Source organism: Vicugna pacos, chromosome 7 (genome assembly GCF_048564905.1).
Source record: "Vicugna pacos chromosome 7, VicPac4, whole genome shotgun sequence".
Classification (NCBI taxonomy): domain Eukaryota; kingdom Metazoa; phylum Chordata; class Mammalia; order Artiodactyla; family Camelidae; genus Vicugna; species Vicugna pacos.
In genome coordinates, this window is record NC_132993.1 from 74561154 (window position 1) to 74588338 (window position 27185).

At 36.3% G+C, this 27185-nt stretch overlaps 2 protein-coding genes across 8 annotated transcripts in view; one reads left to right on the forward strand and one right to left on the reverse strand.

The window, feature by feature from the left end:
- FAM185A (family with sequence similarity 185 member A) overlaps positions 1-27185 on the forward strand; it is a 131259-nt gene that overhangs the window by 43835 nt on the left and 60239 nt on the right. The window contains exon 8 of one of the 2 annotated variants that reach the window (XM_072965173.1): positions 23979-24047. In XM_072965173.1, the coding sequence (XP_072821274.1) occupies positions 23979-24047 (69 nt within the window). Of the gene's footprint in view, positions 1-5459; positions 8746-23978; positions 24048-27185 lie in introns of those variants that run through there. The other variant, XM_072965174.1, reaches the window with a different exon arrangement.
- Positions 1-27185, reverse strand: part of FBXL13 (F-box and leucine rich repeat protein 13) — a 199536-nt gene that overhangs the window by 15286 nt on the left and 157065 nt on the right. For 3 of the 6 annotated variants that reach the window (XM_072965171.1, XM_072965168.1, XM_031679768.2), the window contains 2 exons: positions 24709-24872; positions 16056-16437 (listed from right to left, as the gene is read on the reverse strand). In XM_072965171.1, the coding sequence (XP_072821272.1) occupies positions 16251-16437; positions 24709-24872 (351 nt within the window). In that variant the 3' untranslated portion in view covers positions 16056-16250. Of the gene's footprint in view, positions 1-16055; positions 16438-19346; positions 19429-20726; positions 20755-24708; positions 24873-27185 lie in introns of those variants that run through there. The other 3 variants (XM_072965170.1, XM_072965172.1, XM_072965169.1) reach the window with 3 other exon arrangements.

Sequence of the window (27185 nt, forward strand, 5' to 3'; positions counted from 1 at the left end):
TTTTTTATAACCCTTTAAAAATATAGAAGTCATTCTGAGCTCTTAGGCCATAAAACCAGGCCTCAGGCCAGATTTGTTCTGTGGGCTGTAACTTACTGACCCCTAGACTAGAAATCAAAGTGCAGGCCCCAGTCTTAGAGCACATGAATTCTGTTTGTAATGCCTGGGGAGGGAGGGATTTGTTTGTTTGTATTTCTTTTGGTTATTCAAGAAATAATGAACCACTGTCAAATCTTACCTTATGCAAACTCTTAACAGTAATGAAGAAAAAAAATTTGTACACATAAAAGTGTAATTATATACAATTTAAGAAATAGTACACCCATAAAATATATATAGGATGACAAGTTAAAACACAAAAACATGTTCAACATCAGTAGCCACTGGTGAAGTACAAATTAAAATCAGAATTAGATGCTACTATGTACCTATTAGAATGGCTAAAATAAAAAATGCTGAAATATTAAATACTGGGAAGAATGTGGAGAGATTCGATCTCTCTTGCATTGCTGTTGGTAATGTGAAATAGTATAGTAGTATAGCCAGTCTAGAACTAAGTTTGGCATTTTGTTTAAGAAAAACTAAACACGAAAACTACCATATGACCCAATGATTACATTCTTGGGCACTTATCTTTGACAAATGAAACTTAATATTCACATTAAAACCTGTATACAAGTATTCATAGCTTTATTTGTAATAACTAAAAACTGGAAATGACTAAACTATCCTACCAGTAAATGGTCATACAAACTGTGATATGTCCATACAGTGGAGTACTATTCAACAATAAAAAGGAACTATCTATTAATACAACTTGGATAGAACTTCAGGGCATTATGCTGAGTGAAAAAAGCCAGTCTCAAAATACTGTCTACTATATGATTATATTTATATAACATTCTTGAATTGATATAATTATGGAAATGGAGAACAGAAAAGTTGTTGCCAGAAGTTAAGAAAACAGAGGGAAGAAAAGACTCTAAAGGGATGTCACAAGGAACTTCCTGTGTGGTGATAGAACAGTTCTGTATTTTGATTATAATGATGGTTAAGTGAATCTATACATGTGATAAAATGTCATAAAAGTATACACATAAAATGATTATAAATCAATAAAAAATGTTTTAAAAAAAGTAAAAAAAAATATAGAAATGACATACTGTGACGTACATTCCTATGCTCTTGGGTGTATGATTTCAATGGGATGCTCACTCCACTTCCCCAAGGGTTGTTGCTAATCTTAAAACTGTAATAAAATTTTTCACATTTAAAAAAAAAGTATACACAAAACATTTTTTTAAAGTGAGTGTATGTAAAAATTGGTGAAATCTGAGTAAAGTCTATAGTCTAATTAATTGTACTTTGCCAAACAATTACCTATTTCTGATAATGCACTATGGGTAATTATAAGATGTCAGAATTAGGGGAACTGGGTAATGAGTTCACAGGACCTCTTTTTACTACTTTTGCAATTTCTTGTAAGCCTTTAATTATTTCACACTAAGAAGTTAAAAAGAGAGAGAGAGAGCATGATGAAAGGAGGGAGAGGGAAAAAAGGTGGGGAAAGGAAGAAAGAGAGAAAGATCAGAGAAAGCTTCCAGGCTAGAAGTGGAGTAGAGGGGACTGATTTACTCTTCTACTTAAACCAACAATAACAAACATTTTTAAATAGACAAAATACATGGGGAAAAAACCCAGTTTCTGAGACACTATACATCAGTCAATAAAAGAAAGTGGTCACTGAGAGATGGGAAACAAGCAAAATGAGTCCTTGCTTACTGTTTTGAGAGTCTTCAGGCTGTCGTACATGGAAAGGGAACTAATGTAGAGCCCAGCAGACCCTTGAGTTGAGGAGATCATGAGGAGAGTCCACAGATACCAAGACAGCTGGAGTTTATAGAATAAAGTACCAGAGGGAATAGACCCTAGGGCTCACACAGGTCCAGGAATAATACCTATACCACCTGCCAGACTGGAAAATATCATAATCACGGAGCATTGAATAGAGCACTTAGTAGTTGGGAACACTTAGCCCTAGACTGAGCATTCCTCCAGAACTACCTAACAAATCATGAAAGCGAGAGATGAAAGGCTGAAATTGTTTCCAAATAACTATGTCCCTGAACAAAGCTCAAGATTTACAGAAATACAAAAATACACAGCACTCCACAAAATAAAATTCACAGTGTCTGGCATCCAATGAAAGATTATCAGACATGCAAAGAGGCAAGAAAACATGACCCATAATGAAGAGAATATCAGTTGAAACCCATCCAGAACAGACCCAGATGTTAGAATTAGCAGAGAAGAAAAATAAAATAGTTACTATAACTGAATTCCACATATTGGAATAAAGTTAAGACATGGAAGATATAAAAAAGACCAAAATTGAAATGGAAAGTACAATATCTGATGTGAAAAATACAGTGGATGGGATTAGATATGAAAGATTTGAGGAAGAAAGAGTCTCTCTAAGAATATTTCTTGGACAAAGCTAATTGTACACTTGCTCTAAACCTAATGTACTGTTGACTTTGTCATTTTTCCAGGTAACTGAGAGAAAATATGATGGGCAGCATTAAAACTACCTCAAAAATACTTTCTTCTCAGTAAAAATGTGTTATTAAGATGTCCTGGGTTACGTTTTTGTCAAGGGAAGATTATAAACAGTTAAAGAATGTTGACAACATTAAAATATTTGGTTATGGGATTGTATGTGGTGTTAGAGGTTTTGTTTATGAAATGTGTGCATTAAATATAATAAGATTTAAGAGTAATTATTTTTATGCTATTGCATAAGTGTATAATTTATTTTCCTAGCCATAGGTAAACTTTTTGAGGGTATTAGCATTTTTAAAATATGTTTTGACCCTCTCTAAATTACTTCCCATGGTGGGTGGCCAGTAGTGTTTATAATGTAAAAGAGGGAATCCTCCAACTGTGATGCACTGAAGTTTAATCTGTTCCTAATAAGGCAGCACCAGAATTATCGCTCTGAACCAAATGTAAATAAACAAAGTCTGTTATAGGGTTTAGAGTAAGGAGTAATTGGATGGGGGAGCAGAGAAGTTCACCTTAGCCAAGAAGCTTAAGTCTATTTTTAAACAAGAGACTGAAATTCTGCAAATTACTCCTTGGAGCCCTGTCTTTATGCACAGCTAGTGCAGATTAGATCAGATGCATTTTGGGTTAAATAATGACTAATGCTTCTCAACTAGGTATTTAGAAATCAGTTAATCAATCAAATTTGGTTATTCATATATTTGAGTAGATTTGGACATGGCAGATTTAGAGAGCAAATGCTAGACTTTAAAAACATGTCCCGAGAAGAAACTTCTCTCATTTAATGAAAGCCAAGCCACATCGGGATAGGGTAATTATTTTCCATTTCTTGATCAAAAGAATACTGTCTGATTTTCATTGACAAAGGGAATTAAATAAGGAACAAGGTTTCTGCAACCTCAAGTTCCAAACTGTGTTGCAAAAATTTTTGTAAGAAAGAATTTATAAACTTTACAAATTATAATAAGAGTCTCCACAGATTTCAGCCCAAAGTACAGAGCTTTCAGTAAATTACTTTATTGGCAAGATAAAGCTATTTTCAAGCAACCTAAATGGAACTTTATAAACCATCTTGCTTTTGAGTATTGTCTCTAAGCTAAAAATCACTTGTGTGTTCATTTTGCTAGTAGCAGTAGCACTATGCATGGTCTCTACCACTGCAGAAGGAAATAGGTAGATTCGTTTATCTTTTCCTAAGAAAGAAACTCATGATTGGGTGACAAGTAATACATTAAGGAAAAGATCTTGGATATTTGGGAAAACCTTACTATTACTGATGCTTTATTATTGATGCCAAAAGGTATAAAAAAAAATAAAGTTATCACAACTAATACTTAGAATTTCTCGTTCTTTACTCTATGTTTAATTATTAGAAAAAAGAAATCTGTATATGGGAAACTATTGGGTGTATATACCTTGAAATCTTGACCTGTTACATGCAGCAGAGGCACAAAAAGATGAACAGAGTTAAACTGACAAAGTTGAACCTCTTAATGATCAAGAGTTCGAGGAAAAAGAGAAGTTTCCAACACAGGGATTTACCAGTTGGAATGAGAGAGATCGTAACCAGTTTAATAAGAAATGGGGTTTGATGATACTGAAAATATAGCAAGAAAAGTAGAAGAAAAACTTCCAAAGGAAGTCATTGAATACTTAGCTGTGTTCTGGGAAAGACACAGTGAAGACATAGACAAGATTATGGCTCAGATTAAAGGGGAAAAGCAAGAATTCAAAGAAGAATTTGTATCGAGGAAGCACCTGATACAGATTGAATGGTACAAAGCACCTTTTCAGCAGCTAGGAACATCATACAGTAGTAACAAAAAGTAAAACTGTAGAAAAGAAGAGTGTTGCTTCCTGACTTGTGTGTTTGGATTCAGCAAAGAAAATATATATTATGAGTTGAGAAAGTGTATTCACAACTCTCCTCAGTTCAGATTTGACTGGTTTCTTAAGTACAGAACTGCTGTGGAGCTCCGGAGAGGTGTAACACCTTAATTACCTTGATTGAAAGAAAAAAAAATAAACAGCTAGAAGACTTAGAGATGGGAAGCGAACCAGGTGAGCTCTATGATTGCCATAGCCTGTCACCTTGAGAGAGTTTCCAGGTTGTGGGGCAGGAAGGGGTAACACAGGCAGAATCCAACAGACTCATCAAGTGGAGGAGATCAGGGATGCTAGAGTTTACAAGAGAGAGTTCCAGAGAGAGAGGAGGTACACAGCGTGCCCATGACCATTCAACAAATTACTAATCAGCATGAGTGGAAGGAAGCTAACTGATACATGCTATAGTGTGAATGAACCTCAAATAATTATGCTGAGTGACAGAACCTAGATTGTTTTTTTTTAAAAACAACATACCGTACATACTCTATGATTCCATTTGTTAAAATTTTAAAAATTCAATTAATCTATAGTGACACCAAGTAGTTGAGTAATTGTTGAGGGATTGGGGGTGGGGATGTGGAGGTGACAGGAGGGGAGGGGCAGGAGGGAAAGATTACAGAGGGGCACAAGGAGACTTTTACAAGTGATGCATATATTCATTATCTTGATTGAAGAGAGAGTTTTACAGACTTTTACTTAAGTGTCAAAACTTACTACATTACATACTTTAAATACATGTGTTATTTTGTCAGTTGTACCTAAATATTTTTTAAAACCTGAATACAAAAAAAAAAAAATAGCTTCCCTTTCAGAGTTATTCTGAGGTAATGAAAGGAAGGAACAAGCCCAGATAACCTCTGCAATTCTTTTCCAACTCAGACTATCTTTACTAAGATATTTACTTTTCCAAAGTGTTTTGCAGTTTTAGAGATGTATTGTTAAGATCTATGTAGTCAAATATTGTTCATGTCAATTAAGCTATAACTTTATGCAATTTTGTGTTTCAGGGCTCATGAATCAAGCAAGCAAACATGAAAAATGGATTAAGGCTGATGCCCCAGAAGGCACTGTAACTTTTAGAAGTCAAAGCTGGTTTCAGTCCCTGAAACTGAAGGACTAAGAATGATTTGAGTTGTATTTCTAATTTTTAACAATGATAAGTAGGTCTGTGACTATAAAAATGTAAATAACCACAATCCCTATAACTGTTGAAAACAACAAATTGGAATGAATACTGGTGACTTGTCTTAAGAAAGTCTTTTCAAAATTTGTACTTAGCTGTTATACTAGTTTTCTATTGTAAAAAATTACTACAAATTTATTGACTTAAAATAACATCTGTTTACCCTGGGGTATCCTGGACACCCCACTTACATTAATGGGCATATCATCCAGAGAGAAAATCAATAAGAAAACACGAGCCTTAAATGATACATTAGACTAGATGGAATTAATTGTTTGATATAGAACATCCATCCAAAAGCCACAGAATACACATTCTTTTCAAGTGACGTGAAACATTTTCCAGGATAGATCACATGCTGGGCCTCAAAACAAGCCTCAGTAAATTTAAGAAAACTAAAATTATGTCAAGCATCTTTTCCCACCATGCTATGAGACCAGAAATCAACTACAAGAAGAAAAACTGCAAAAAAACCACAAACACATGGAGGCTAAATAATATGCTTCTATAAACAGCCAATGGATCACTGAAGAAATCAAAGGAAATTTAAAAATACCTAGAGACAAATGAAAACAAAAACAATGACCCCAAATCTATGGGGTGCAGCAAAAGCAGTCCTAAAAGGGAACTTTATAGCAATACAAGCCTACCTCAGAAAACAAGGAAAAACCCAACCTATCGAAACTAGAAAAAGAACAAACAAAATCCAAAATTAGATGGAAATATATACCATTTCATGGATTGAAAGAATAAATACTGTAAAATGACCATGCTACCCAGGCAATCTACAGATTCAATGCAATCCCTATCAAAACACCAAGGACACTTTATACACAACTAAAACACAAGTAATTCTAAAATTTTTATGAAAACACAAAAGGCTTCAAATAGCCAAAACAATCTTGAGAAAGAAGAAAAGAACTGGAGAAGTCATGCTCCTTAACTTCAGACTACACTAACAAAGCTACAGTAATCAAAACAGACATATCAGTGGAACAGAATAGAGAGCCCAGATATAAACCCACAAACTTCTGGTCAATTAATCTATGACAAAAAGAGGCAAGAGTTTCCAGTGGAAAAAAGACAGTCTCTTCAATAAGTGGTATTGAGAAAACCGGACAGCTACATGTAAAAGAATGTAATCAGAATATTTTCTAACACCATATTGAAAACTAAATTAAAAATGGATTAAAGACCTAAATGTAGTATCAGAAAACGTAAAACTTCTAGAAGAAAGCAGAGGCGGAACACTCTTTGACATAAATCATAGCAATATTTTTTGGATCTGTCTCCTAAAGCAAAGGAATAAAAGCAAAAATAAACAAACTGGACCTAATTAAACTCAAAAGCTTCCACACAGCAAAGGAAACAATCAACAATATAAAAGGACAGCCTGCTGAATAGGAGGAAATATTTGTAAATGATATGACCGATATCTAAAATATATAAACAGCTCTAACAACTCAACATCAGGAAAGCAAACAACCTGATTAGAAAATGGGCAGAAGAACTGAATGGACATTTTTTTTCCAAAGAGGAAATGCAAATGGCCAACAGGCACATGAAAAGATGCTTAACATCGCTAATCTGGGAAATGCGAATCAAAACCACAACTAAAAACAAATAATTCTAAAATTTTATGGAAGCACAAAAGACCTCAAATAGCCAAAACAATCACCTCACACCTGTCAGAATGGCTATCATGAAAAAGTTTACAAATAACAAATGTTAGTGAGGATATGGAGAAAAGGGAACCCTTGTATACTGTTGATGGGAATGTAAATTGGCACAGCCACTATGGAAAAGGATATGGAGATTTCTCAAAAAACTAAAAATAGGACTACCACATGACCCAGCAATTCCACTCCTGGGTATATAGCCAAAAGAAAAAAAAAAGGAAAACCCAGAAACACGAATTCAAAAAGATAAAAAGATAATCGCATCCCAGTGTTCGTAGCAGCATTACTTACAATTGCAATTACATGTAAACAGCCTGTGTCCATCAACAGATGAATGGATAGAGAAGTATATATACATACAATAGAATACTACTGAGCCATAAAAAAGAATGAAAATTTGCCATTTGCAGCAACATGGATGGACTTGGAGGACATCATGCTACATGAAATGAGTCAGACAGAGAAAGACAAATACTGTATGATACTGCTTATATGTAGAATCTAAAAAATAAGACAAACTAGTGAATATAACAAAAGAGGAGCAGACTCACAGGCGAACAAACTAGTGGTTACCAGTGAGGGAGAAGGAGAGGCAAGACGGGGGTGGTGGGCTAAGAGGTACAGACTACAATGTATTAAATAAATAAGCTACAGGGATATAAGTACAGCAAAGGGAATATAGCCAACATTTTATCATAACTATAAATGGAACATAACCTTTAAAAATTGTCAGTCACTATGTTGTACACCTGAAACATATAATATTGTATATCAAAGTAACTCATTTAAAAATTTTTAATACAATTAGTTATAAAGCTGAAAAAAAATTAAGTAAAATAACAGCTGTTTATCAGCTTATAGTTCTGTAGGTCAGGACCTCAGTGTGGTTAGGTTCTCTGCTCAGGGCATCCACAAGGCTGGACTCAAGGTTTTGGCCAGGCTGAGTTCTCATCTGGATGATCTGAGAAATAATCTACTTCCAAGCTCATTCGTATTGTTGGCAAAATCCAGTTCCTCGTGACTGAGATCTCTGTTTACTTGCTGACTGTCAGTAGGCAATCACTCTAAGCTTCTAGAGGCCATCTCCATCTTCAAGCCAGCAATAATCCATTCAGTTCTTATGCTTTGAATATCTCTGCTCTTTTTCTGCAAGCAGCTTGTGATAACTCTGCTTTTAAAGAGCTCAGAGAATTGAGACAGTCCTACCCAAGATAATCTTTGTTTTGACATGTAATGCAACATGGCATGATGACATTTTCATAGTTTCCACTCAAAATCAAGAAGAAGAAATTATACAAAGATATAGGTAAAAGGAGACACTTATTTTAGAATTCTTTGTATGAGAGCTCTCATATAACATGTTTTCTACTTAGTACTTTTTGTGACATCAATGTAAGTTTAAGCTGTGAATAAAACACATTGTAAATATGATGCAGTTGCACTGATTCTTGATTTTTTTTTAAATTTAAGACAATGCACTGATGGGGAGAAACATTCAGCCATTTTATAGCCTGATGTAATAAGATAGATTTTTTTACTTTTATAATGGTGTACTATATAGTTATTTTATGGATTCTCTTTCCAGCCTTACTTGTTTCCTACTGGAACAGTTAAATTATACAATACTGAATAGACCTATCTATTGGATTGTATTTTTATGATTAGGTGAAGTCACTTCTGATGAACTTTTCCAAATATGATTTATAATAGTCTCTTTTGTTAATATTTCATTTACTTAGTGTTCTGTCTGCTTTTACCTTCTTTAAGAAACAAAAAGTCAGCTCTGTGGGATATCTCTAAGTCTCCTTTTAGTTTGCCCTTCTTGAAATCAAAATTTGTATGAATTTGGTGAAACTCGCATCTTAGTGTATTTGATGTAGTTGTGTGTATTTTAAATTATTAAGTAGAGGAAACTGTAAAGCAATGTGGCAATTTTTATAATATTTAATATTTTTCACCATATGCAATTATATGAACATTTTCATAACTAAAAATAAAGTTTATGAAATTGCTTAACAACAGCCAGAAAGTTCATGAGCACAAACTCCAATCAACCATATTTAAACTTATATAAAGGAATGGTACATATTAGAATCACATAGTCAAGTCCAAACAGAAAGGAAAAGCCATGGATTTTACTGTCTTAAACACAGACCTATGTATTTCAAATGGTTAAGGACTGGTGACCTAAGTAATACTTTGGATAACTTAAGTACTTTGCACTGAGAACTTAAAAGAGTTCACCACCTGTTCGCTCTACTTCTTGGTCCCCTTTCATAGCCCACTTTTTCCTTTTTTATGTATATATTTTTTAATTGAAGTATAGTGAGTTTACAATGTTGTGTCAATTTCTAGTTTACAGCATAATGCTTCAGCCATACATGAACATACATATATTGGTTTTTCATAATCTTTTTCAGCATAGGTTACTACAAGATATTGAATATAGTTCCCTGTGCTATACAGTATAAACTTGTTATTTATTTTATATATATATATATATATATATATATATATATATATATATATTAGTATATGCAAATCTTGAACTCCCAGTTTATCCCTTCCCACCTCATTCTCCACCTGGTAACCATAAGTTTGTTTTCTCTGTCTGTGAGTCTGTTTCTGTTTTGTAAATAAGTTTGTTTGTCTTTTTTTTCAAAAAAGATTCCACATATAATTGATATCATACAGTATTTGTCTTTCTCTTTCTGGCTTACTTCACTTAGAATGACAATCTCCAGGTCCATCCATGTTGCTGCAAATGGCATTTATTTTTTATGGCTGAGTAGTATTCCATTGTATAAATATACCACAGCTTCTTTATCCAGTCATCTGTCAATGGACATTTAGGTTGTTTCCATGTCTTGGCTATTGTAAATAGTACTACTGTAAACATTGGGGTGTATGTACCTTTTTGAATTAAAGTTCCCTCTGGATATATGCCCAGAAGTGGGATTGCTGGATCATATGGTGAGTCTATTTTTAATCTTTTGAGGAATCTCCATACTGTTCTCCACAATGGCTGCACCAAACTACATTTCCACCAACAGTGTAGGAGGGTTCCCTTTTCTCCATACTCTCTCCATTATTTATCATTTGTGGACTTTGAATCATGGCCATTCTGACTGGTGTGAGGTGATAATCTCATTGTAGTTTTGATTTGCATTTCTCTGATAATTAGCAATATTGAGCATTTTTTCATGTGCCTATTGGCCATTTGTATGTCTTCACTGGAGAACTGCTTCTTTGGATCTTCTGCCCATTTTTGGATTGAGTGGTTTGTTTTTTTCTTACTAAATTCTATAAGCTGTTTATATATTCTGGAAATTAAGCCCTTGTCAGTCTCATCTTTTGCAAATATTTCTTCCCATTCTGTTCATTGTCTGTTTTGCTTATGGTGTCCTTTGCTGTGCAAAGGCTTATAAGCTCAATTAAGTCCCATTTGTTGATTTTTGCTTTTATTTCTATTGCCTGGGTAGACTGCCCTAGGAGAACATTGCAGAGATTTATGTCAGATAATGTTTTGCCTATGTTTCTTCTAAGAGGTTTATAGTATCTTGTCTAATATTTAAGTCTTCAAACCATTTTGAGTTTATTTTTATGTATGGTATGAGGGAGTGTTCTAACTTCATTAATTTACATGCAGCTGTCCAGTTTTCCCCACCATTTGCTAAAGAGACTGTCTTTTCTCCATTGTATAGTCTTGCCTCCTTTGTCAAAGATTAGTTGACCAAAAGTTTGTGGGTTTATTTCTGGGCTCTCTGTTCTGTTCCATTGATCCATATGTCTGTTTTTGTACCAATACCATGCTGTTTTGATTACTGTAGCTCTATAATATTGTCTAAGGTCTGGGAGGGTTATTCCTCCAGCTTCATTCTTTTTCTTCAATATTGCTTTAGCAACTCTGGGCCTTTTGTGAATCCATATAAATTTTAGAATTATTTGTTCTAGTTCTGTAAAACATGCCCTGGGTAATTTGATAGGGATCACATTAAATGTGTAGATTACTTTGGGTAGTGTGACTATTTTAACAATATTAGTTCTTCCAATCCAAGAACATGGGATATCTTTCCATTTCTTTAAGTCATTTTTAATTTCCTTAATCAGTGTTCTATAGTTCTCCACGTATAAGTCTTTCACTTCCTTGGTCAAGTTTATTCCTAAGTATTTTAATTTTTTGGATGCAATTTTAAAAGGGATTATTTCTTTATTTTCCTTTTCTGATATTTCATTGTTAGTGTAAAGACATGCCACTATTTTCTGTGTGTTAGTCTTGTGTCCTGCTACCTTGCCAAGTTCTTTTGTCAGTTCTAGTAGTTTTTGTTTGGAGCCTGTAGGGTTTTCTGTATCATGTCATCCACATATAGTGACAGTTTTACCTCTTCTCTTCCAACTTGGATCCCTTTTATTTCTTTTTCTTGTCAAATTGCTATGGCTGGGACTTGCAATACTATATTGAATAGAAGTGGTGAAAGTGCATCCTTGTCTTGTTTCAGATTTTAGGGGGAAGGCTTTCAGCTTTTTACCATTGAGTATTATGCTGGCTGTAGGTTTGTCATAAATAGCTTTTATTATGTTGAGATATGTTCCCTCTATACCCACTTTAGTTAGAGGGTTTTTTTTTTTCATAAATGGGTGTTGAATTTTATCAAATGCTTTTTCTGCATCTCTTGAGATGATTATGTGATTTTTGTCCTTTCTCTTGTTGATGTGATGTATCACATTGATTAATTTGTGCATATTGAATTATCCTTGTGTCCCTGGGTTAAACCCAACTTGATTGTGGTATATAATGTGTTTTATGTGTTGTTGGATTCTGTTTGCTTAATACTTTGTTGAGGAATTTTGCAACTGTATTCATCAATGATATTGGTCTATAGTTTTCTTTTTCAGTAGTGTCTTTATCTGGCTTTGGTATCAGACTGATAGTGCCTTCATAGAATGAGTTTGGGAGCATTCCCTCCTCTTCAATTTTTTGGAAGAGTTTGAGAAGAATTGGTGAGTTCTTCTTTGTATTTTTGATAAATTCCCCAGGGAAGCCGTCTGGTCCTGGACTTTTGTTTGCAGGGAGGTTTTTATTGCTGATTCTATTTTACTTCCAGTGATTGGTCTGTTCAAATGATCTATTTCTTGATTCAGTTTTGATAGACTGTATGTTTCTAGAAACTTGTCCATTTCTTCTAAGTTGTCCAATTTATTGCTATATAGTTGTTCATAGTATTCTCATGACTATTGTATTTCTGTGGTGTTGGTTGTTATTTCTCTATTTTCATTTCTTATTGTTAATTTGTGTCCTCTCTCTTTTCTTCTTGGTGAGCCTGGCCAGAGGTTTGTCAATTTTGTTTACTCTTTCAAAAAACCAGCTCTTGGTTTGGTTGATTTTTTTTCTATTGTTTTTTTAATCTCTATTTCACTTATTTCCTCCCTGATCTTTATTATTTCCTTCCTTTTGTTGACTTTTGATTTTGTTTGCTCTTCTTTTTCTAGTTCTTCTAGCTAGTAGGTTAGATTGTTTATTTGAGATTGTTCTTTTTTGAGGAAGGCCTGTATCACTGTGAACTTCCCTCTTAGGACTGCTTTTACTGCATCCCATAGATTTTGTGTGATTGTATTTTCATTGTCATTTGTCTCAAAGTATTTTTTAATTTCTTCTTTGATTTCATCATTGACCCATTGATTTTTTTAGTAGGATGTTTAATATCCATGCTGTCATTTTTTCTCCTTTGTTTTTTTGTGGTTGATTTCTAGTTTCATGGCATTGTGGTCAGAAAAGATGCTTGAAATAATTTCTATCTTCTTAAATTTGTTGAGACTCCTTTTGTGCCTGAGTACATGATCTGTCCTAGAAAATGTTCCATGTACACTTGAAAAGAATGTGTATTCTATTTTGGAGAGATGTAATGTTCTGAAAATATCAATCAAGTCCAACTGTTCTATTATATCATTTAGTTTCTCTCTTGCCTTATTAATTTTCTGTCTGGAAGATCTGTCCAGTGATGTTAATGGGGTGTATATTATGCATATACATATGTAATGATTCTATATATATCTATATACACACACACATACACACACACACACACACACACTTATTATTGTAGGTGATATTTAAAGCTATGATCTATGTGACATTACTGAGGGCATGATGAGAAGAAATGTAGACCAAGAACTGAAACTTGGGGCTCTCTGTGATTAAGGAATTGGAAGGAAAAGTTGACTTAGAGAGGCACCATTAGAGCTATTGTCAGATACAAGAAAGAGAGAGATGTGTAGCACAGTATCATTTGTAAGAATTAAAATACACATACAGAACCATAATATAAGAATGCAAGAATACATTCATACTTATACATATTATACATATACATAATATACATATTATATATGTGTGTATATATATATGTATGTATATATGTATATATATTCTCTGTCTCTATTCATAGTCTCTTATTTCCTTCACCCCTTATTTACACCCCTTTTTGAAGTCATGATCTAGTAGACTTGTCAAGGTCTATCTCATTGTTCATTCTTTTAGGGGACTTCTTTTGTTCTTTTAATTGGGAGTGATTCCTCTGCTTCTTCATTTTACTTATATTTCCCTGGCTCCGTGGATTTAGGAGTGTTAGCTATCTACTGTTGTGTTGAAGGGCTGTTTTATTTTTTGTTTGTTTGTTTTTATTTAAAGTGGGAGCATTCCTGTGTAGGCTGTGTGCACTAAGTTTTGTTGTGAGGGCTGTGCTTATTATGGATGTTTGCCACATCTTTCTTCTGTGTGTGTTGGCTGTTATCCCTTTGATTGTGAGTGTGGTTGGTATTGTGATCAGAGCCAAGGCCCCTGATTGTTGTTGAGCAGTGTCTCCTGTTTTGTTCTGTGGTTGTCACAGCCTTGACAGGGGCCGAGTTTGCTCCCCTGTTGCTGAAATAAAGATTTCTAGGCCCGTTTCTGAGCTGTGGTGTGTGGTAGGCAGGGTTGGAGTGCTTTAGCTGGGAAGAAGAGTCTACAGGAGATATCCACTGGGTGATGCCCTCTGTGATGTTGTCTGTCACTTGTTATGCGAGCTTACAGAGTACTCTTTGTTGATGCTGCCTTTGTCCCCACCTTACGGGAATGTTGGCCACCCACTCTGGTGTCCCTCAGGTTCTGGGCCCTAGGAGCCATCAGTGCAGATCTGCCAATGTCAGGCACTAGGACCTACCATAGCAAGCGTGCAGTCACACACCTGAGTATGTGATGCACCACAGGGTCAGCGCAGACCCCAGCCCTGCCTTCGCATATGGTATGATATGCCAGCCAGTTATAAATACTTGTACTCGCCCCCACCATGCACCAGAAGCCCACTTTTTCTAACACTACCCCTTTTCTTTCATTTATGTAACTATAAAATTTGTCTCCCCATAATGAACAAATATGTCTCCTGTTCTTGTACAAGAGGATTGTACTCAAAGAGTTTTGGAGTAAGCTTTGACAGTTAAATACTCTGCCTGGTTTCCAGAGAACGTAACGGTGTATTTCTCCTTACCCTGGCCTTCCCTATGCAGGTGTTATTCCTTTAGAAAGCAGTTGCCTCTTCTATAGGTCTCTCCTGTTGTATGCTTGAGACACTTAGGGGTCAGAGGCCAATTTCTGTGCAGCTGCCAGAATCTCCAAATCTCGTTAAAAATCACCCTCTTAGAATAGTCATCTTAAGTCTCTTGTCTTAAGTCTTAAAACTTCGTACTCAGCTGATTCCCCTGCCGTCCGCTTGCAGGAACCATTCCACAGCTGAGTGATACTACCTATTTCAAAGACTTTCAAAATCAACCTAAGAAAGGGGAGAATTACTTAAAAGCATTTAGCTAAAATCAGAGTAGTCTATAATAAAGCCTTAGTATAGACCTTTTAAAACTTTTCAAAATAACTTTCATATCTTTCACCTTAAGTTTTATCCTTACTGCAAAATTTGGGGGTACAAAAAACAGTAACTCCACTTAAGAGATAAGTAATGAAGGAAATAGGTTAAAAGACTGATCTAGTATTACCAACACAGCTTGTTCGTGGCATTCACAGCAGAAATTTTCCTCTCCTGGACCCTATCAACATCAGTGTTACATAGTATCAAATAATGATGCAGTGGCATGTGATCATTTGAATCCTGTTAAAATCTAAATAGAGTTACTATCTTTTACCAGAATTATAAAAGTTCATAGATGAAAGCTTATTAAAAGTTAATATGTAGATATGCAATTAATAATGCATATCTCCTAGCATAAAATTGAAAGAGCATCTTTTTTGGTATAGCATGGTTTTAAAATTCCTCCGTAGTGCAAATTTGATTAAAAGACAATCTTTCTGAGACGTTGCATTGATACCCTTTCTATTCACAGATAGTTTCTGTTTCTATTTAATTTGCCCCTGACTGTTAAGTCAAATGTTGAGATGAGTACAGGGTTAACTGGCAGTTCTCTCTCATTAAATGTCTAGAAATCACTCGAAAGCCTCATTTCGTTTAAAAATGTATGTCTGTATCTTTTATAATAGATACAGATCCTTGAAGCCATTGCCCTGACTCAAACTCTTTACTGTGATTTATATGGCCATCTGCTTTCTTTTCTAAAGAGAAGATTAAAAATTCCTTGTTAAAAATGTCACCTCTCTCAGGATTGTTTCCTACAACTGTAACCTTAGACTTGATAATCTCATCAAAACTATTGATTTGATTAAGGTAAATTTAAGTGGAAATTTTACATAGTAGCAGTACTTGATTTGGCCTTTTTTAATCATGATTATTAGAAGAACTAATAGAAGTGTTTAGAAACATTTGTAGCTGGAATGAGAATCTGGAGATGATTTGCTGCTTGTTTACACTGTCAAGATCCAGCTAGTAAAAATACTTGCATCAAATGAAGTTACCAAGTTCTAGATTTTTTTTGTTCTTTTTCCTTGAGGCTGAAGGTCATACTACTTCCTCTTCACTACTGTATGTTGACTCTTTCATGGTCAATTCTAAATCTTTAAATGGTGTTGTATCTTGTTGCTCTGTAAGAGGCTTGCCTTCACAGTCATAGCCAAACCAAAGTGGAGGGTCAGCAGAGCTGTATTCCTGATGCTGAACAATAGATGACATTTTCTTAGCTGCTTTCCTGTAATAACAGTCATTAGCATTAGCTAGTTGCAGAAGTAATCACTAGTGCAGAATTTTCCAACTAGATCATATGTGGAGTTAAAGAACTTACTGTCATAACTTGAATACACTTCACATCTCTCTTACCTTCCTGAGGGGGAGGATGTGGGTAATTGTGCTAATAGTCAGGATCCCAAAGCTTTATTGGCTTAGTAGTTCTCTGGTTCAGCCAATTCAGAGATTAATAGATACAGTAAATGAGTAAGGACACTATGCATGGCCATGGTGTGGGAACACTGAGGGCATTCTTGAGTGAGCCCTCTACCTGATATTTCCAGTTTCTTTGATGAGGGAGTGTCCTAACCTGTGAAGGCTGGCCACGTACCAGAGCACAAGCTCTTAACCCAGAGTCTGCAGATCCCTGCTGGATACATGGGTGAACTTCAGGGAGGCTATGAATTTCCTGAAAATTCGTGCAGTTTTGTATCTACTGTGCCTTTTTTTGAGAAGAGAGTTTGTGACTTTCATCAAATTCTCAATGTGTCCATGGCCACAATGATTAAAAGTACTGTTACTGTCTTTCTTAGAAGGAAGAAGCAAAAAAGCATCTAAAGAAATTGTTTTGGACTCCAGTTCCAACATGAGTGTGTTGGGGGTGGGGTTCCCCACACTACCAAGCCATTCTCAGACACCAGCTGGCTGTCCTACAATTCAACTCAATTCTGACGCCATCTCCCTGGAGACAGCATCAGATTCCACAGATTAAGAGCTCAGTCCCACAAGACCACCCTCCACTTCAGATACCAATTGCAAGTCCAAGTTGTCACCTGGGCTTCTGACCTACCAGCTAGAGCTGCTCACAGAACTAAGAAACATTTTACTTACTGAATCACTGGTTTATTATAAAACGATATACCTCAAGAACAACCAGATGTCAAAGATGCATAGGGCAAGGTATGGGAAAGGACGCTGAGCTTGTATGCTCTCTCCAGGCATACCACTCTCCTCAAATCGCTGTGTGTTCACCAACCTGGAAGATCTTCAGTCCTATACTTTTGGGTTTTTATGGAGACTTCATTACATAGGCACAGTTGATTAAATCATTGGCCATTGGTGACTGATTGAACCTTCAGCTCCCTCTTCACCCCAGAAATCAGGGGCTGGGACTGAAAAATTTCCACTCCACTATTCATGGTTGATTCCCTTGGCAACCAGCCCCCATCCTTAGGTGCTTTCCAAAAGTCACCTCCTTAACATAAACTCAGTTGTGTTAGAAAGGGGCTTGTTAAAAATAACAAGACTCCCATTTCACCTTACGGCTCTGAATCAGTTTCAGGAACTGAAGGTAAGAGACCATATGTTATGATAAAAGATTCTTCAATTGTTCTTATCACTCAGGAAATTCCAAGAGTTTTGAGAACTATAAACTAGGAACCATGGAAGAAGACCAGATATATATGAGAAATCTGAATGACCAAATGTATATGTCTTATAAATCACAATATTGCAGCATCAGGAAAAAAAATACATGTAACTTGAAAATAATGCCATTTCCAGGATAGGAGGATTTTCCTAGGAAGTTGGTTTGAATCTTAAGACCAGTACTAAAAGGGAATGAGTAATTGGCAACTCCTGTAGGATCAGAAATGAGTAATAATGTTTGCCCATGATGGGGCTACTTTGCCTACTATTGCTAGATATTACATTGAGTTATTGATTGCAAAATTTTGAGAACTGAGTCATTGATATGGAGGCTGGTATTGCCATGTGCTTTGACTTAAACTTGTGCCCAATAGTTTTACATGATCTAGTAGGGCAAAGAAATTGGAAAAGGCTAAGTTACATCAGTTGTTCAAAATACTGTTTCACTTGAGGCAAATCGTAGGTGTATTAAAATAACTGTAACCAAACTCAACAGAAAGACAACCAAAGCATTGCTAATTCTATCTCTTACCACCTTGCTTTTTGGCTAATATATTTGCACTCACACAAAACTTATGCAAGTTTAAAGAACAATTTAAGTAAAAGCAATTGTTACACTAAATTCTAGTTCTGATCCACCAATCCCTATGGATTAAAATTTGGCAAGCAGATGTCTTCTCTTTAGAGAAATATTTATTCTCAAATTTGAAAATGGTAAGTTTATAGTCAAAGATAAAGTTTTGCATTCTGCTAATTTTTTAATCTTTTTTTTAAGTGTAATCCTGTGTTTTAAAATCATGTAATCTTTATGTGGCCTGTAAATAGGACATTATTATGCAAAAATAATAGTGTTATATCTTTAACTTTCTCTATTTTCTTCTCCTGAATATTTTTCTCCCTTTGCAATTGTATGTAGTTGAGATTACCATGTTTTTGAAGGTGTTTCCTGGGAGATTTTTTTTTTTTAACCTTGAGAGCCTACCACAACATAATACCAAATGCTGGGAGAATCTGCAGCATAAAACATTGGCACTGTCAGTTTCAAATGGGTAAAAACACTCTCTTGGGCAACTGAGCTGCATTGTTAACCTACCCTTCACTCTATCTCTGCCTGTCTAAATGTTGCCCAGCTTTCAGGACACCAGTCCAATCCTTTCCTCCTCTGAACTTCTATAGGAGATTGATCATAGAATTAATTTCTTTCCAATACATAACTTCATGGTATTAATCGTTTATAATTTTAGACCTCCTTATTTTCCTTTTCTTTAGGATTTTAAGGGTATATTACATTTCTTTGTATCTCCCTGAAATCCAACCATAACAGCCAAAGCAAGAGATTTCAGTAGCTGACACCAAAAAGTCCTTTAGCTCTCTTATTTTCTGCTGCTGTTGTTGGTTTTTTTTGTTGTGTTTTGTTGTTTTGTTTTGTTTTGTTTTTGATGTAGAAGAGGCATTCTCCGGTTGCTATTTCCAATATCCTAACAGCAAAGCTCTGGACACACATACTATATTTCACACTTGTTGGTAATGATTTAATGCCACTGATGATAACAAGACTACTGCGGTTAGAGGCAGCAGTGGTCTTGACCTGTAGGAAGGGGACATGTTTCGGGAGAAAAAGATTTGTAAGTAGTTGACCAAATTATACATAATCTTTGGCTTCAGAAGTACAATAGTATCTGAGAGTTTCAGATAACTGGTAAGAGGATAAGTACTCTTAATGTCAAGTTTGGGAATGTATAAATATTGGGTCATACAGTTCCTCAGTCAGTTACAAGCCCCAGTAAGTTAGATAGTAATTGTGATATAAAAACAGTTAGCAAATAATGGGAGTTTGAGAAAACAACAAAAAAAAAGATGGGGCTTTTGACTCAATACAGACAAGAAAAATAGGGAATGAACAGAGAGACTACTCATTAAATGCAGGATGATGTGATAGAATCAAAGTGAGCTGCATATTTTTTTAAAAAACAGCTGCATACTGAGCCCCAGCTGTGGATGAAGTATACAGGGGTACATGCATTTCTTAGATCTGCTTATTTCTTGATTCCATACCACCCTTCCTTTAGCTCTTAGTGGTAAGCACTGCTCTCCACTCTGCCCACAGTCAGCTTCAGTAAAGCTGAGCATCAGAGGGCCCCCTGACCATTGGAGGTGATGCTTACAGACTGTCAGGGAGCGCAGGATCAAGTCTTAGTCCCCTCTTCCCAGGCTCACATGCCAGGAGAATAAGGCTTCCTCAGGTTTAGATAATCTCTAAGGCCTATATTAATCCTATGCACTTTCATGGCAATGGTGGTCCTGGGGAAAAACTGAAAATGGGAATCTTTAGGACAAATCTGATTTTATTATTTTTAGAATTTGAATGCTAGTATAGATTATTCCCTAGTCTACTTCCTCTCCACCCTTTAGAAAATCCTTAGGCCATGAACTAGCTGCCTTCACCACCTTACTAGGACCTTTTACATCCTCACATGGACTGTCTCCTAGGACTCAGGACCTACCCAAGAGAACAGACCAGCATGGTAACTGCCAGCGAGTTTCTGTGAGTTCTTTTTCACAGCATCCGGTGTAGCTGTGTGTTTTTTGCACCCATGTACTTTTAAAAAAAGTATCAGGAAACTTGAAGATGCAGCAATTGCTCCTGCCAGAGACATGTCTTTCTGTGTGTCTCTTTAAGTCTCTCTTTCTCTCTTTTTAATAGCTTAGTGCTCTAGTATGTATGACAGCTAGGATATATTTAAAAGAAAATACCTAAGGAATCACTATGTGTTCTAAGTTTCTTTGAGTGCACATGGAATCCTTTGACTACCTTCTACTCTAGCTTGGCCTCTGTAGCTCCAAGACATTGTAGGAGATGATTTGGGAATTGAAGCAGTCTACCGCAATGGTTAGTCATCATCACACATTTAACCTGGTGAGAGAGGTTTTTTGGATTGGTATAGAACAATGATTTTCAAACATGATACGCCACAAACAGTTGTAAAGTATCTCATTAGATGGTTAATAATAATGATGTTTTGAAGTTTGTAAGTGATTTTTTGTTTTTATAAATTAAAAGATTCAGAGTTACCCCTGTAATAACATTACTTGCCCTCACATTTCCTTCTAGTTTCTTGAGTAAGCTAAAAGAAGGGGGAATTTGGAGCCTACATCAAAGACAGCTTGTTTATAGTTGCCTCTTTTTTATGCATTAGCAACTAAATTGAGCAAACACAGCACTTGTCTCCCCTTAGTGATCAAATCCCTTGAATATTAAAGCTTTAAAAAAGGTTAAGAATCACTAAAGACAAAAGAGCAGTATAGCACCGATTAAGACCTAGGTACAGAGTATATGGCTCTGCCTTTTATTTGCATGACTTCGGGCATGTTATCTAACCTGTCTAGGCCAGTTTCCTGATTCATTTTTATGGTAATAGGGTATTTGTGAGGATTAGATGAGATAATAAACATAAAATCGGATTTAGCACAGTACATGGCAAATAATAATTGTTAAGTAATATTATTTGTTCATATCAATAGTACAAGTCAATAGTTCCAGATTACAGAGGCTTTTCCACAAAGACCGTTCCATGAGCTACAAACAACTATGCGTTTTATTTCCTAGCAACACAGATCTCTTTGAGTACCTAGGTAGTAATTTATGCTACCAGAAACTGCTAAATAAACTCTTCAAGAAATCTCCATGCTGCCGTTTGAGGCTCTAAGACCACCTAGACTTTCTCTACTCGTCTCTATAGTTTAAAGTTTTCGACCCCAGACACAAAAATGTCAGAAAGTTCCTTTACTCTTTGCTAATTATAGACTTAACAGCTTTTCCGCCTCTTTGTTGTTCAGACCCTCCTGGGCTGTGGACACCGTTGTTCGGGTCTTTCTCCCTCTCTCCCACTGTGCTTGCTTTTCTTTCTCTTTACTGCCTTCCTTGCTTTCCCCATAGAGGTCCATACGTTGAAATGCTGGCTAAATTACAACTGCTTCAAATATAGACAGCTAGATTATTTTGTCATGTTTACAATTGCAGCTATTACTTATTTCTCTTTTAATTAAAAGAGCCTTTATTATGTCTCCACATAAAGCTTTTGAAATCACTTCCTGGGATCCCTTCAGGCTCTGGGGTTGTAGAATGGCAGCATATCTCATGCTGGAAGCTCCCCTGCAAAAGAGCTACATCCAATTTGCTCATTGATCAAAAGTTTGCTACTCCCCTGGTTCAGAAAGGGTGGACTGAACAGACCTCGTTGATTTGTAAAGCTGGTGCAGTATTTTCAGATTCCGTTGAGTATGGGGGCATTTGTATATACAGAACAGTTTCTTCTGAGGGCTGTAACCAGATTTTAAAGGCTGCATTATACATTTGTATGTTCAAATGGGATCAAATGTGTGGAGTACATTGCCTTGTGATTTAAAGTCATTGAACCTCTTCCCAAGAAAAATCTCCTCTATCCTAATTACCAAATGTTACATTTCTCTCAGACAAAACAAAGCTCTTGCTGTTGAGGGAGCCACATTGGCCCTGGCAAGATCAAACAAATGTGCTTTCTTAGAGTGAACATGGTAAGGGATTAGACATCACCATGAGCTTGTATCTAGAAGGGTTCACACACTCTGTGCAGCACTTAGAGTTCCACCCAAGGATTCCAAGGGTCTAAGAGAAGAAGGAAGCTGCTTTACAGTTTCTAAAGCTGACCCCAAACAGCTGAATGTGGCCAGGCCCTACCACTTCTCTAACCAAAGTTTCGAAACCCAGGTATCTTGGGAGCTCCTTGACTGACAAACAGCATCCTCTCCTAGAAGCTGGACGTCAACACAGATGCTCCTGAAGCCTTACTAGTCTGAACACTGGAATTCTCCAATCCTTCCTTCTGTGGAGACATCCCTACTCCATTGCTAAACAAAGATAGAATCACAGTGAAAAAAAAATGTGACAATATATGTATGTTCATGTATAACTGAAAAATTGTGCTCTACACTGGAATTTGACACAACATTGTAAAATGACTATAACTCGATAAAAGAATGTTAAAAAAAAAAAACAAGGATAGAATTAGAGAATTCTGTCTTGCTAGGTATTAGTGGGAGTGGAGCTATAAACGGAGACTAAAGTGGTTTGGCCTCTTTAGACAACAAGATGAGCAGACAGGCCAGCTCCCCTCTAAGCATTAGGGCCAAGTCTCTGTCTGCTTCTTGCTGATAGGGACAGCTAGGCTTAGTGGTAGAAAATAAAATAGGCCTTTTGCCTGTCCTGGCTTAGGTAAAGGAATTTTCCATAGATTCATAGTTAACTAAAGTTTTGTATTGAGTTTTGGGGGCCAACCCCAGCTAGTAGTAAAATCTTACTTTGCCTTTTATTTTCTTTGCATATTTTTTACTTAGAGACCTTGCAAGAGGAGTGAGTAGTCAAAGCAATATTTGGAAATTACTAGATATCTAGGGTCTTCTTGACAAAACACCATATTAATCCCATTTTAACATCCCATAAACCATGATTAAATTCATCATGTTTAGGTTCAGAGAGGCCCTTGCTAGAAAGTCTTCATTCATTCTACTTAAAATCCTACTTTTTAGAAGTTCAATAATATTACCTCCCTAAGATAGTGATTGGCAAAATATAATCAAAAGATTAGAAGCTAAACTCCTTTATGTAATACATTATTCATTCACTGTCATCTTGCCCAGAGTTGGCTATTTAATGATATGACAAGGTCAGCAGGGACTCCTAGGACCTATTTTCATGGTATACACTTTAAATGGAGTTAATAACATCCATCATCTCCAGACCTATCAGGAAGGGTTGAGTCTCCACTCCTCTTAAGAAATTTTCAAGAACCTGCCCCTACCTTTTTCTGACAGCTTCAGTTGGCTGCTCTCTCCCTGGCAAGCCTGGGCCCAGGGGGGTTCCTATTTTACAAGCAGTAGTTTTTGTTTTTAATTTTGTTTCCCATTTCATTTTAGCACACACAGCCTTAGGTCAGAAACCATTTTCGTCCCCTGGCCTCAAGTGACCAGACCTCATAGTTCAGCCCATGCTAGGGCTGCTTAATTAAGGTAGTTCCTCTGTGAAATCTATATGCTTATAACACATTATGCAATTTGCACTTTAAAATATTAATTCTTAGTATTCGTTTTTCCAACCTGCAGAAAAGAAGCTGACCTTCAGGGATTGGTCAAGAATTCTCATTTTGAACACTCCACGAGTTACTTCACCAGGTCAGTTAAAATACTTTATACTTTTAGTCAATAAACACTCACAGGGTGGACACCTGATACCTTCTACCTTTACAAATTACTTATTTACCCAGCTGTTATTTCTTTGGAAACATTTTGTAAATTGAGGAAACAGGCATTTGGACTATAGCAGTCAACTCAGAATCCCTTACTCTGAGCTCTAGATCTTAGTTAAATAACATTATCTGACAAATAGCTTTGGGAGAGACAAGGCTCTTAGGATAACTGTTAGTAATTTATACTTAGTTTTGAACTAGTTTAGTCTGATTATTTTCTTAACCCCAAGGGAAGATTAACTGAATGGAAATATTTTAAGAGAGGAGTAAAAGAAAAGCTAGTGATTATTCTACGAGGAGCAGAGCATTTGCTCTGCGTCTGGCTTTGACCTTGGACATTTGCATGGTCAAGGAAGGGGATGGGCTGAAAGAAGAAGGGCTCCTGGGAAAGGGATATGAAACCACAAAGACCATTTTAGAAGGAGCTTCCCTTGGTTTAGCTCAAGATGTTGGCTTCAATTAGGCAAAAGAATAAAGTGAAACTCCCTAACTCTGAAAGCCACTATGTATTATGAATGCCATAGTGACATACTCAGTTTTCTCGGAGCGTAGTTCTCAAAGCTTTTCGTAGTCAGGTACATACTTACATGGAAATAAGTCTGCAGTATTGCATCTTTAGGATCCGGAGTTGTTTGCATCCCATCTTAAGGTCCTCAAGCATTTGATCAGTAAGCAGGATACAACCAGAAACATCCAAAATGTGCAGGTAATGGCATTTTGCCGATAACATCTCCATCCCTGTGTCAGTAATCTGAACACACAACCAAAGTAACGACTGATTATTCTGACAAACTCCATCCCAGGGAAGAATAGTATATTGGTCAGTTTGGGCTGCTCTAACAAAATACCATAGACTAGAGGCTGAGAAATCCAAGATCAAGTTGCCCACAAGTTCAGTGGTAAGGGCCCTATTCCTGGTTAGCAGATGACTGACTACCTTCTTGCTGTATCCTCACATGGCAGACAGGAAGCTCTCTTTTTAGGACACTAATTCCATCATGGGGGCTGTATCCTCATGACCTCAATCTAAACCTAATTACTTCCCAAAAACCTCACCTTCTAATACTGTCACATCAGGGATGAGGATTTGTGGATTTGGGGGATTGAGGGGGACACAAACGCTCAGTCCATAACAAATAGAATCAGAACCGTTGCAAATTCTCTTTTAACTAGCCTGTCACATGATGGGCCAATAAATTAGCGATTTAACCCTATTTCCAGAACAGTAAAATGTCTATTTCAAGGGGCACCAATATAATTTGTGATATTGCTGTTATTTTCATTTTAGAGTTATCTGGTTTGGATGGGAAACCTCATCAAAATTTCCTTAGCAATATCTGTCATACTGATATGAGCAACTTATGAAATGCTGCAGTAATGGGATTTGGCTTTAAAACTTGAAATTGACTCTAAGGCATCATCAATTTGGAAACATAGGTTTAATGACATCATATGTTACAAAGCTATTGTGTGTGTGTGTGTGTGTGTGTGTGTATGTATATATATATATATATATATATCAACTAAAGTTAACCTGCAGACAGGATCAGATTGCTATGAGAAGGGATCTGGACATCTTGGATGGTTTGTGTAGGGAGTACTATGTTCTGGAAGGACATAAGTAGGTGAGACAGATGTTTGTAGGCAGCAGGGGAAAGAAGAGCAGAAGCCACAGAGACTACATGAATCTCGCTCTGAGAATTTCGGCTAAAGTTTCCAACATCTTGAGAGTTTGCCCAGATGTTCTGCAGAAGTAATTCAACTCCATTTCTTAGATTATTTCACTTACTCAGGGTCTAGCTTTTGAATTTATAGCTGAGCTGAGACTTGCTGCAGAATCAAATAGATTACTCTCTCCAAAGGAATTTATTTCCAACTGGATTTAATTTCTTATTTTAAATGTTTGAACATTGTAAAATACATGCCATGAGGCTTAGGTCCTTTTTTTAACATAAAGTTGAGAGAATTATGCAGAAAAACCCTTCAACTTGAAATGTATACTTTTTATGCTTGGAAAAATAGATGTTGTCATTGTCTAAGCATGCCCTGTTTTCAGAACATGCTCAGGACCAAGGTTTAACATTACAACTGATTCACACAAAAATACCTTCGGACATTCCTGCCATGCTGTGTGGCTCTCTGAGGATCTGATGTCATTGTCAGGGGAAAGCCCTCAGAATTATAGAGAAAAGAAAAGACAGTGAGATGATGGAAAACTCCGGGACAAGCAGAGCTCAGAGTGCTAGGTTTTACTGATACTAGAGGAACTGAAAAGGAGCCCAGTGTTTCCTATAGATGAGAATTTCAAATGTTCAGTGACTGAGATGACGTTGTTGGGACTTACAGAGGCTGGAAACCAGAGGTGGAGATGACTGGCCACGCTCTTAACTCCCTGATACAAAGTCTTGATCTCAGTCCTATTTAGCAGAAATTGTGTTACTTGAAATTGACTCATTGTAGTGCTGGGTAGGATGAGGTCATAGTACTACTCACTGACCTTGGAGATGAGCTAGTTCCAAGGAGAGGCTGGTCTTCCAGGAGATGGATAAGATGACCATTCAAAATTGACCCACTGGCTTTTGAGAAACCTAGCCTAGAATGATGAGCCAGACACTAATGTGTTTTATGGTCATCAAAAGCAGTGGAGCTAGAATATATTAGCCTGGACCACAGCCTTATGATTTCTGAGGCTGTGAGAAGTTCAGATTGACCCAAATTATGGTCACTGCATCATCTGAATAGGATACTTATTTAACCTGCGTAGATGATAAAGCTACCCCCTTTTTCTCCCTTACATTGAGATTCTGAAATAATCTACTCCCCTTCCTTTTTCTCAGCCTAGATCTTTGATGTAGAATGATTCATTTAATAATATTTTGTTTGTGTAATAACCTCAGTTTCTAGGCTGCAAGACAGTATCCACTGCAAATTTATAGAAGGAATTCTGTCAGTGTCTCCTTACTTTCAAAAAGCAGACCAAAACAAAACAAACAAAAAATCCTCTGCCTCAATTTTTGTTCTCATTAGAGCCTTTCCACTTCTCATTCTCCTACTTTTCTCCTGT